Source organism: Tyto alba, unplaced genomic scaffold (genome assembly GCF_018691265.1).
Source record: "Tyto alba isolate M040663 unplaced genomic scaffold, T.alba_DEE_v4.0 Super-Scaffold_20, whole genome shotgun sequence".
Classification (NCBI taxonomy): Eukaryota; Metazoa; Chordata; class Aves; order Strigiformes; family Tytonidae; genus Tyto; species Tyto alba.
In genome coordinates, this window is record NW_024881283.1 from 494742 (window position 1) to 506627 (window position 11886).

General features: G+C 58.0%; 1 protein-coding gene across 1 annotated transcript; it reads right to left on the minus strand.

Annotated features, from left to right (window-relative positions):
- Positions 1-1656: 1656 nt before the first annotated feature.
- Positions 1657-7536, minus strand: LOC116961747 (mucin-1-like). The gene is made up of 4 exons (XM_042793540.1): positions 7140-7536; positions 6104-6808; positions 3947-5264; positions 1657-1689 (listed from the first exon to the last, which is right to left on the minus strand). The coding sequence occupies exons 1-4, from the start codon at positions 7497-7499 to the stop codon at positions 1670-1672; spliced, it is 2403 nt and encodes an 800-aa protein (XP_042649474.1). The 5' UTR covers positions 7500-7536; the 3' UTR covers positions 1657-1669.
- Positions 7537-11886: the final 4350 nt, after the last annotated feature.

Sequence of the window (11886 nt, forward strand, 5' to 3'; positions counted from 1 at the left end):
TCTGGCCAGGCCCGGCCCGACCCAGCGCTCCCCTGGGGCCCACGGGGAGCGGCTGGGGAGGGCGGCCCCGCCCCCGCGCTGCTCCTCAGGCCCCGCCCCCGGCCGGCCGGGACTGCCGGGCCGCCTCCGGCCCCGCCCATTGGCTCAGCCGTGGCCAATGGCGTGGCTGTTGCCGGGCAGGGCAGCCCGGGCCCCTCCTCCCAGCGCCGCCCCGCGCCCCTCCCCAGCGCGCGGGGCCTGAGCGGGCCGGGCTCGGGGCGGTTTGTCCGTCCCTCAGAAAGGGAGCGGGAACAAACCCCGCCGGCAGCCGCTTCCCCAGCGCCGCTGTGCCCGGGCTCAGCCGCGCTCCTCCCTGCCCGGCTCCTCGGCCGCCTCTCCCCCTCGAGCGAGCGCCGCAGCGGGACGGGGCACGGGGCTGCGGGCGCCTCGTCTCTGCCGCCCCTTCCTCCTCAGGCCGTTTCCCTGCTCCCGCCTGGGCCCCGCAGGCCCCAGCTGCGGCCAGAGAACCTGCTGCTGCCTGGGCTCCTCTCCAGGGGCCGCAGCTCCTGCCAGGGTCCCGCTCGGGCCTGGGCTCTCCGCGGGCTGCAGCTTCCTGCTGGCGCTGGCCGCCCGAGGGGGACGGCGTTGGTGGCTGCGTCCTCTTCTCGGCAGCCATTTCCCAGCAGCGCAGGCTCCGTGAGGCTGGCCGGGAGAGCCCCCGGGGGGGGCACTCACCCGGGCCGAGCCCTGCTCCAGCCCGCCACCCGGCCCATGAATTAAGGAAGGTGGCAAAGAGTCCTGGGCCCAGCCCTGACCGCTGGATGCCACCGCTGGTTCCTGGCCTCCAACTACGCCCGGTGCCACTGAGCAGCACCCTCGGCCCGGCCGTCCAGCCTGTTGCAGTCCCGCTCGGTGCTGGCTCATGCAGACCATTTCCGTTCCAGTGACTAGAACTGGAACTTTAAGAGAATGCAAGGTGGGCACATGCAAGCCCACAGCTTTCAAAACCCCATACCAAAAACTTGTAGTACTGGCTATTTCCACCAACTGCCTCAAATCCTACAGAGAAGGAAGGAAACACCCCGTAAATTACACATGCAAGGGCAACAAGTTTTTTTAACTCTGGCTTTGGCTTTTCTGACTGCTCGTTCCCAATGAGTGCTGGTTTTGCAAGGTGATCCCAAAAGCGGAACACGGGTTAAAACTCTTTCTCGAGGGACCTTTGGGCAGGGGGGCCAGCCAGCAGAGCTGCCCGAGTCTCTGGAAAGTCTCTCTGAGCTCCTCCTGGGCAGAGGCAGCACTGGGAGGAAGCCCCAGGAGCTGTGGGAGGGAACAGCCAAGGGCCTCCAAAGGCTCTCCTGGAGGGCTGCAAAGGCAGAAGGGCCAAAGGTGGAGAAAATGGACAGATCTAAGTGGGGTGCTTGGAGAGGGAGCGGTGCTGCAACTGCGAAGAAAGCTGCAGCTTGTGGGAGGGAAAAGAGACCCAGAAATAAGTCCACTTCCATCTGGTGCCCTGGCCACCTCCCCAGAGCTGCCTTGGTCAGGCAAGGCAGACCCTGTGGTCCCACAGAACCCACCTGCTCGCTGCCGGCCGCCCACTGACTGAGGAAGGAACGGGCGTAGGACAGTGCCGGTGGGGAATAAGCCCTTTCTCCAGGCTGCAAATCCGAGCACCTCCTCTGGGGTTCAGTCATTTTCTTGGAGCCGTTTCTACAACAGACAGAAGACATAACCAAGATGACAATGGGAAACTTGACTGGTGTCAAAACAAGACCTTGTCTTTATGCCCCTGACATCCTCCATTTCAGAGAAACATAGAATCATAAAATGGTTGGAAGGGAAATTAAAGACTGTCTAGTTCCAACCCCCTCCCATGGGCAGGGGCATCTTCCATCAGACCAGGTTGCTCAAGGCCTTGTCCAACCTGGCTTTGAACACTTCCAGGGAGGGGGCAGCCACAACTTCACTGGGCAACCTCTTCCAGTGAAGGGGTAAATGTTGGAGAATGGCTCAGAGACAAGGGTCCTGAGCCCACCGAGCAATTGTATGATCAGAGCCTGCTCTAGCTGCTGATGCTGGGCCTCACTAGGGTTTGCCTGCAGCTGCTCGCAGCTGCTGATACATGAGGAATGTCAAGGACGCTTCGGCCTTGTGTACCGTGGTGTGTCGAAAACAGGCTAAGGGGAATTGGGAATAGTGGTCTGAGAAACCTAGTGTTATGATAACGGTGGTCTGAGAAACATTGTGTTACGGTACTGTTGTGTATCGAAAACAAGTCAAGAGGAATTAGAAATAGTGGCATGAGAAACTTAGTGTTCTGAGAAGCTTGTGCTGTAAGCTAAATGCAAGTAGGTGGACCATGCGAATACGACCCTTAGAGCTTAAGCCAATCAGCTAGTGACTAGTAGGCATAATTAGTAGAAGGATTATAAAAGGCTGTAACGAAAATCAATAAACTGAACCATGCTTTATCACTCATATTGAGTCGGCTGCGTTCTTCCTCCTTTAGCCTGGGTCCTCGGCATGTTGGGCTTGCCTTGCCTGACAAAGAGCCAGAATTGCCCTGAAGGAAGATGAATCTCTTTCCACAAAGAAATACTTTTGGCTGTTGCTAATGAATGTTTTTTATTTAAGAAGAATGTAACCAATATATTTCTATATAAATACATACTGCTTATGCTGTGTCCATTTTGTCATTTGATTAAAAATCCTTCAGTATGCTTTCCTGTTGCTATTTTGGTTCACAAAGTAGATTCATTCCCTTTACCTGTTAAAACTGTAATAAATCTGCCACTGGGCCACTTGATTTTTTTTTCCACTTGCAGTTAATTTTTAACAAATACTTGGAACAACAGCCTGGGTTTTGTGGTCTCCCAGAAAGCAGATTGAATCGATGAATAGTCTTGAGTTCAGGCATACCGCATCTGCCCAGCTGTGACCTGGAAGAGAATGACCCAGTGCATCTGGAACATCGACTTGAATTCATATGTTTTTCTTCCACGTGTCTGTGAGCCAGGTGCCTGGTTGCACTACAGCGTTCCTCATCAGGGAAGAAACTTTCTCCACACCGCCGCTGGTCTCATTGCTCTGTCTCCATCCAAAGCCCCTTGCCTTTCTCATGTCTATGTCTACCAGTTGGATGCAACGGACCATGGGCTGCAGGGGGCCAGCCCGCCCTCTCGCCGCAGGCTGCAGGGGAGTCTCTGCTCCGGCAGCCCCCTCCCCTGCTCCCCAAATCCCTGCCACACACACAAGCCCAACAGGCCAACCAATGCCAGGACAGCCCGAGGACAGAGATGGGCTGAAAACACGGGCACCGCGAAGCGAGGCCAGCTCAGGCCTCAGCTGGGCGGCAGCAGGAGCGCCGGAGGCCCGGGCAGAGGCCGAGGGCGCAGGCCCTGCCCAGCCTGGGGGGAGCACTGGGGCTCTCCAGCTCTGCCTGCCGGCATGGGCCTTGCCTGCACCCGCCCTTCTCCCGAGAGGGACCAGGCGCAGACGAGCACTGGGGGAAAATGATCATCTTTTATTGGCCTCAGAAAGCACCCACGGCCGAGCGGTGGCCGGCAGCACGATGTTCTCGGGGCAGCTGAATGCCTGGGGCGCCGTCCATGCACCCATCCCTCGCGTGCTGCTCCCTCTGGGGCCTGCGCAGGCTCAGGGCCCACGGCCATCTCCGGGGACCCGCCGGGCGCTGGCAGCGGGGCGCTACTGCTCCTGCTGTCCCGCGATGCAGGAGCAGCAGAACGCCCCGCGCAGAGCCCTGAGCGCCCTCCTGAGGAGGGAGGGCCGTCGGCGCTGAGCCGGGCGTGCGTGGAGAGAGCAGCGATGCCTGCGGGGGAAGGAGAGTTGTAGGTGAGGGGCTGGGCGGGTGACGGGCAAGCTCCTGCCTGCCCCCCGCCACCAAGGGCTGTCCCCAGGGAGTGGGGGCCGCGGCACGGCCAGCCCCCGTGCGCGCAGTGCTGCCCACCTGGCTCCAGAGGCAGGGGAGATGCTGCTGCGTCTCCTCTGTCATCTGCCGGGTGGGATGTGGCAGTGTCTGTCGGAGGGTTCTGAGGGAATGAAGAAGCCACTTCATCCTCGTGCACCGCCAGGGAGTCAAGGGCTGCGCTGGCCTCTCCTTGCTGGGCTCCAGACATGGGAGACAGGTTTGGATTGTCCTCCTCTTCCTCGGGCGCTCTGGCCAGGGCAGAAGCTGCCGGCTGAGGGTCCATGGGACCCGCTGGGGCAGGAGATGCGTCCTGCAGGTTGCCAGCTGCCTCTCCTGCTGCCTCTGGGCCCATGATGCTGGTCCTGCCAGGCCCCTCCTGGGGACAAGTTGGGAGGGGGACGAGCTCCAGGATAAAAGGGTTGATACAGATGCTGCGGATGGTAATGGAGGACGACTCTTGGTACATCTCTTCGTTGCCGAGATCTTCCTTCTTAGCCAAGGCCCCTTGCTTGTCCTCTGGCACTTGCAGAGTGGGTTTCCTGAGCTGAGCTAGGCTGTTCTCATTGCAGCCTGGGCCACTCCTCTCCAGCTCCTCCAGAGGGTCCGTCCTGACGGAAGGGATGGCCAGATAGACCGCAAAAACCCTGTCCTGCATGGGCAGCAACCTACTACTGATGTAGCACTTGATACGCGTCACCGGCATTGCCAGATCATGCTCTGATGCTTGACCCAGGCACCTTGGCACGACGTCCCTGCATGGAGAAGCTGGCACAAGGGATCTGTCAGATGCATCGGTGCCCCCACCTCCATGAGGACCAGGCGTGGGCTGAGCTGCGGGGTTCTTGACGCTGTTGGCTCCCTTGTCCTCAGCTGTTCTTGCTGCTGCTGCCTCCCCCATGACTTGTGCATGGTCCCGCTGTGCCACCGGCTGCTGGCTGGGTCCCTGGATCGCATAGAGAGCCTTGTTCAGGACCTCAGTTACAACACACCGTGCTGCTTCCATCAGAGCTGTGACATGGGCAGCGGGCCTGCTTGGGGCAAGCCCCCAGCTCTCCACGCTCCAGGCTGTTCCCTGATCATGGCAGATGCCCCAAGAAGATGGGACCAGCTGTTGGTGGCCACTGGCTGTGGTGCCACTGGTGGTTTCCCTGATGCTGGCAGAAGATGTGGAGGGTGCTGCTGGCAAAGGAGGCAGCGTGGGGCAGGTGCTGGCAGCTCCATCTGGATGAGCTGCAGTGGGCGCATGCCCAGGTGCCGCTGCCTTCCTGGAAACAGGCAGCAAGATTTCAAGATGGTCTGTCTGCTTCCTTGTTACCCTGCTGTGAGGCAGGGTCACCCTGAATGCCAGGCTGTCCATCTGCAAGAGAAGCCAAGGAGAGAGGCTGCGTGAGTGCGGCCCTTGCCCCTGTGCCCCCCATGTCCCCACTGGAAGAGCTCCTGCAGCTGGGCTCCCCTGCCAGCCCCCGGGCAGTGCTCGGAGAGTTCTCTCTGCTGGGAGACCCTGGAAGTAGGGCTGCTCCCTGCTTTGCTGGCACAAGTTTGTTAGCTTGGCAGCAGAGAGATGGAAGGAGAGGGAAAGAAAGACCGGGGCCAGCCCCATGAAGCCACACGCTGGCAATCTTTCACGGGAGCTCTGGCCAGGGCAGAAAAGCTTTGTGCAGAGCCCCAGACACTGTCTGAGGAGGGATGGTCGTTGCTGGCCAGCTGGGGCATGTGAGAAGGCAGCAGGTGCCTATGGGACAAGTAGAGCTGGAGCCAAGGCACTGGGTGGGTGAAGCTGCCCAGCTCAGTGTCCGTGGGACCCTCTGGGGCAGGGGACATGCTCTGCAGGTCACCAGCTGCCTCTGTGCCTGTGCTGCTGCTGGGCCAGCATGGGGGTCCTGGAAGAGCTCTGGGACCAAGGGGTTGATGCAGGTTACCATGTCGTCCCCTTGGGACAAGCTCTTTGTTGCTGACATCTATCTCCCAGCTTGTCCTCCTCAGTGGCCCCCCAACCTTGGGCCTTGCTGCCCTTGGCTGCCCAGACTTCCATTGTTCTTGCTGCCCAGCTTGCCTCAACCATGCAAAATGGCCATGCCCTTGCTCAGCCGGCTGCTGGCCGGGTCCCTGCTTGGCAGTTGCAACCTTGCCCACAACCTCCCTCACGAGGTGCTGGACTGTGTCCTGCAGAGCCATGGCACAGACCTTGGCACTCACCTGCCTGGATCTGATACTGAGGAGCCATCCTGGTGCCGACTGGGGGAAACACCGCTCCTCGCCTTCCTGCTGCTGCTGGAGCTGCCCTGGCCTTGCGTTCCTGGCCAGGGAAGCTGGCGCAGGGGCCCTGCCTGCAGCACCAGTGTCCCCATGTGCAAGGGGACCAGGCACGGGCAAAGCTGAGGGGGCCTTGCCACCGCTGGCCGCCCAGACCTCGGCTGCTCTTGGTGGTGCCGCCTCAGTCGCGCTGTGTGCCCAGTTCCACTGGGCTGCCGGCTGCTGGCTGGGTCCCCGGCTCCCCAGGAAGACCTTGTCCAGGACCTCAGTCACAAGGCCCTGGGCTATCCCCTTCGCAGCTGCAGCACGGCCAGCGGAGCTGTGTGGGGCAGGCCTCCAGCTCTCCACACTTGCGGCTGTGCCCTGGCCATGGCGGATGCCCCAAGAAGATGGGATGAGCTGTCGCCGGCCACTGGCTGCGGTGCCGCTGGTGGTTTCCCTGCTGCTGACAGGAGATGTGGAGGGTGCTGCTGGCAGAGGAGGCAGCCTGGGGCAGGTGCTGACAGCTCCTGCTGGCTGAGCTGCGGTGGGTGCGTGCCCGGGTGCCGCTGCCTTCCTGGGGACAGGTGGCAAGCTTGGACAACGAGCTGTCTCCTCCTGCACCACCTTGTTGCGGGGCAGGGTCACCCTGTGTGCCAGAACATCCATCTGCAAGAGAAGCCGAGGAGAGAAGGCTGTGTGAGCACGGCCCTTGCCCCTGCGCCCCCACGTACTCCCACCACTGAAAAGCTCCTGCGGCTCTGCTTCCCTGCCAGCCCCTGGGCAGTGCTCAGCCCCGCAGGCGGCTGCCGCCCTGCTCCCAGAGCCGGCTGGGGTGAGGGCTGGTCCCCCCGCAGCCCATGGTGACTCCCGGGAGCAGCGCACAGGGCGCTCAGCTTGCTATGGGTCTGGGCCCACCGGTCCCCTCCTGCACACCCCACCTGCTCATCGGCAGCTCCTGGGGTCGGGAAGGCGTTCGGCCCCGTCTCCATCTCCCTACCTGTGCACGGTGCCTTGCGGTGTCCTGCGAGCTCTCTGGGCAGGAGAGCAGTGGCAGCCTGTCCCCATGGAGGGACAAGGCCTGGCTCTGGCTGCCCTGCGGCACTGCCTGTGGCTGCCTGAGGCCCACCTGTGACCAGGAGGAGGAGGAGGAGGAGGCATGGGATGGAGGCGGCTGCCTTGGCACAGCGGCCCCCACAGCGCCGGCAAGGCTGGCCCTGGCACCAAGGCAGCTCTGTGCGGCCCCGTCCCACCCCCGGCCTCTCCCTCCTGCCCCGTCCCTCACCTGGCGCCTCTCCTGCAGGCTCGGCAGCCCCTTGGCGGGCCGGGAGCGGGCGTTCGCCTCCTCACCCGTGGGCATCTTTGGCGACCTTAGCCAAAGACCTTACACGAGCACCCAGGGGAGACGCTACCTCCTGAGGGAGCTGCTCTCCTGGGGGAGGGCACCCCAGGGCTCTCGCTCCTTAAATACCCTCATGGTCACCCTGCGGGGGGGTGGGGGTGGCCCATGTCACAGTGGCCTCTGGGGGTGATGCGGCCCCCGCCTCACAAAGCCCTGGCGGTGCCCATGGAGACGCCCACGCCGGGGACCGGCTGGGACGGGCTGTGCCCGGCGCGGGGCAGCCCCGGCTCTCCCCTCACCGAGCCCCCGGCCGGCCTGGGCCAGCGCCTCCCACGTGCGCCCGGTGCCAGCGGGCTCTGCAGAGCTGGGTCCTGTGTGCAGTCGGCAGCTCTGGGCGCCAGCGCCCTGGGCCGCGTCCCCAGGCGCTGCTCCCACACAGGGCCCCCGGGCCTGGGGACGCTCCGGTGGGCGCCCGCGTAGAGAAAGGCAGGGGAGGCTCGCAGACCCGGTCGCGGGTGTGGACCTCCCCACAGCGACCTCCAGGGATTTGTGATGGGCTGGTGGCATCGTGCCCAGAGGCCATTGGGCATCCTCGGGGTGCTCCCGGGAGACGCCCTGGGTAAGAGCGCTGCCACCAGGCTCTTCTGAGGGAAAGCTAAAACTTTTTCTCTTGTTTGGAGCAAAGAGCTTGTTTATAGTAGCATCCTAGTTGGTCAGCATTTTCTACTCGTATTATTCTCTTCATTTCACTCACATAGTTTAGTCAACTGCTAGGCAGAATTAATAACAAGGTGTTTTGAAATATGCAACTTCTCCCTGAGAAAAAATTGAAGTAGACCTTGAGACGGTTCATTAAGCTTCCTGAGTACCCCTGATAACAAGGGCCCAAGACGACAGTGTCAAGATTAGCACTGGCAAATTAGTTAAAACTGACCATCTTGGAGCATCCCAGGGCCAAAGAACAGATGAGCTAACTCCACAATTGTATTTGGGCATAGGAAAACCAAAGTTCAATCACTGGACAGGGCAAGGAAGACCATGAACCACCACCAGAGGGGGAAAAGCCCCTAACCCTAATTTTATCACGTGTGCTCGGACAGTGTAGATAAATTCTAGGAAATCTTCTGTGTGTGCAGATTAGTTCCCAGAAATCCGCTGAATACGTATAACCTCACAGCGTAGGTTCTCTGTGATTGCACCTTTCCGTTGGAGCCCTTGTGGTGGAGCGAGCCCCAGTGCTGCCCAGCGCTGCAGATAAAGAATACCTGCTTAACAGTTTTACTGGATTCCAACTGTTGAGTGAATTTTTGTGTTTCAGTCTGGCGACCCAGGTGGGACCCTCTCCACCCGACTGCAGGACCTGTTGAGATTGGGACTCTCTTGGGTAACCCCGGTGATTTTTTTCCCGAGAGACTCCTGTCCTTGATCGGATCGCTGTGGGGATGGACAAGGACCATCTAAAATAAAGGCATTCTTTTTGGAACTGTGTTTGGGGACCGGTCCATTTGGGAGCTACCCGTAAGTCGTTTTGTGTAGTGCAGGGTGAGCATATATCGGGTTGCTAGCACCTTAAAGTTATATCTGGAATTCTGTGTGCCTGCAATTGCCTGCAAGGTTCTGGTTGTTTAGGAGTTTGGGGGACAGGCTTTTGCAAGAAACCCGTGAAGAATTTGCAAGCAAAAAACCCATGAATTTATGTGGCTCTGCCTGTAACTTTGGGCATATTACTGCAGTAGTTGTTGCAGTTCTTTCAGGCACTGTCTAGTAATTCTGGACGCCACAACGTTGTGCTTATAAACACAGCCTTGTTTTGGGGGTTAATTTAAATATGCATGCTTAGTGCTATCTTGACAGTGCATCCTCCTCCATTTCTGGTCGGATGGCAGCCTCTTCTGGTGGTGTAACGCTGCCCTAAAATGAGAGGATAGATGCTGCTAGCATCAAAGATCAAATCAATACCAGTATGTGGGTATAAAGAAAGAATGGCCCTGCTGTTCTACCATAGAAAATTAACCAGGCCAATTAGCATTCTGTTCCTTCAGGCTGGAAACATTGCAGAAAGAACTGGTAGAGTGGTGAATGTTTGGGAATGATGAATGTGTGCAGGGATGGTGGAGAGTCCTTCAAAAACGCGTTACTTGCCTTGTAGTATGTTCTTCAAGGTAAATGGATGAAGAAACCATTGTGTGGTAATCTGGAGTATCTCCTCGTACTTCCTCATCTTCAGGAAGGTACGTGCCTGTGCTTGCAAGGCTGGTGGTGCTCTAGTGTTGGGGGAGACAAAATGGAAATGCAGGCTAGGCCTTGGAGCAGGCACCTCAGCCTGAACACAAGTACTGAGAGGCTCCTGCTAAGTCGACCCTGGGAAAAGTAGAGTTAATGTTTCTCTTTGGTAATTAGAAGAGTGCTGTGTTATGAGAAAAATGCTGATGAGCACACTGATGTTTTCGGCTGCTGCTGTGAAAGAAGCAAGCAGGAAGACTGCCAGGACTGCGTAATTAGCGCGTAACCACCTGACGTTGTTAAGCTGGTAGGAAAATACTGTAACTTGATGGAAAATCGCTGTAACTTACGAAAGGTATATAAGCAGCCTGAAATAAAGCATCTCAGCATCACCCATGATCTGAGCCCGTGCCTCAATACGCCACAAATGGTGCCCGAACAGGGACCGACCGGCTCCTGGGCCTGAACTTGACTCCAGTGGCGTAGCCTGACTGAACGCAAGGATCCGGTGGGGAGCACCGCAGAAGTCCGTACGGCATAATCGCCTGAACTGACAGGTGAGCAGTCAGGAACTAGGGGGAACCAACCATCTCAGGCTGAAGAGGCGGTGTTAGAGACTTAAGCAGCTTTTGAAAAAGCATGACTGTAAATACAAAGAATTTGATTTAAGGCTAATGCTTAAATGGATGAAAACCACTAGCCCCGATATAACTAGCACATTGGGTTTTGACTGGGATATCTGGGATCAAGCTGGGGTTAAACCATGGGACTCAGCTACTCAGAATAATGCTCTTGCTAAAGATCTGTTATCCATCTGGTGAACATCTTTGAGATACTTAAAAAGCACACAGGTTCTAAAGCCGTATCAGCGCCCACAGCACCTGCGCTGTCAACTGAGAAGAACACGAATGATGATGATCCATTAGATCCCCGTCCAGTAGAACCTGAGCAGGAGCCTGATCTTTATCCTCCAGACCAGCCTCTGGCTGCAGCAGCCACTGGCAGTTTTGATCTTAGACGTCATTGGGAAAAAATCCATAGGGAGGCTGCAGAGGCTGGAGACTCTGATATTGCAGGAGCATGAAGTGTCTCAGAACCGGGAAGAGATTTTGGGACTCGGACTGGGTAAAAATGGTATCATGAGAAGCGAGGGTGGGGGATGCCCACCACCAAGACACCGAGAATCAAGAGGACCAACGGGACACCGCTGCATCCATCAGGAGGTTTACATTCTGGGATTTTGAAACCCCTGTGCTTGCACGTGCCCCTCTTGCTTGCCAAGCTGCGGCACGGGCTGCCCAGGGAGCGTGTGGGGTCTCCCCCCTTGGAGATGCTCACCAGCCCTCTCTGCGCATGGTGAAATGGGATATTAACCAAATTTGGTATTATGCTTGCACGAGACAAGATACATTGCTTGTATTGCTCTGCCTCTATTTCCTGTTCAAAACAGGGCCCCCTTTCCTTTCCTTAAGTAAGTGTGTATCAGCAAAAGATCACCTCACAACCAGCACAAACCCGCTCTGCGGTTTAGCCCGGGTCCAGGAGGCGACAGAGACTGCGCAGGTATTCAGGATGAAAAGTTCAGCACTGAGGAAGAGGAGATACTTCCTCCCACGACCACTGCCCAGCACTTCACGACCCCTGCCCAGGACCAAAGGAACTCACTGTGCAGCCGCAAGGAGGAGGAGACCTAATTATAATAAGAAGGGAGGGTAGGCGGGGATAGGTTGTGAATATGTATAGACACCTCATGAATATGCAACACTTCGTAACATAAGCAAGGCGGGAGGGGCGGGGGGGGGGGGGCACAGGCTTGTTGTGGCGGAGCGATCCCCCATGTGCCCGGCGCTGAATAAACATACCTGCTTTACAACCCTCAGTTGTGAAGTCTTTCATCCGTAAATCAGTTTGGCGACCCAGATGGGACCTTCTCTGCTCGGCTGCCGGGACTGCTGAAGGGTGGACGTCCTAGGTGCACCCCGAGCCTTTTCTCGGAGGATCTCCACTCCCAGCTGTCCACTACAGGAGCAGACAAGGACCGCCTGGACTATGGAAAGTTATGTTTAAAAATTGTATATGAGTTGTTGGTAAGACGCGCAGGGACGCCTGGCGCACAACTTAAAACTCAAGTAAGGAACTGGATTAATTGAGGTAGTGCGCACAGGGAACGGAATTAATTAAA

Excerpts from the sequence above, each read along its gene's own strand:
- LOC116961747 (XM_042793540.1), bottom strand. The coding sequence starts at position 7,499 with ATGCCCACGGGTGAGGAGGCGAACGCCCGCTCCCGGCCCGCCAAGGGG. Across the intron at positions 5,265-6,103 it reads TCAGTATCAGATCCAGGCAG|ATGGACAGCCTGGCATTCAG; the intron begins GTGAGTGCCAAG and ends CTTCTCTTGCAG. Across the intron at positions 1,690-3,946 it reads TCCCCTGCCTCTGGAGCCAG|AAACGGCTCCAAGAAAATGA; the intron begins GTGGGCAGCACT and ends TGTCTGTTGTAG.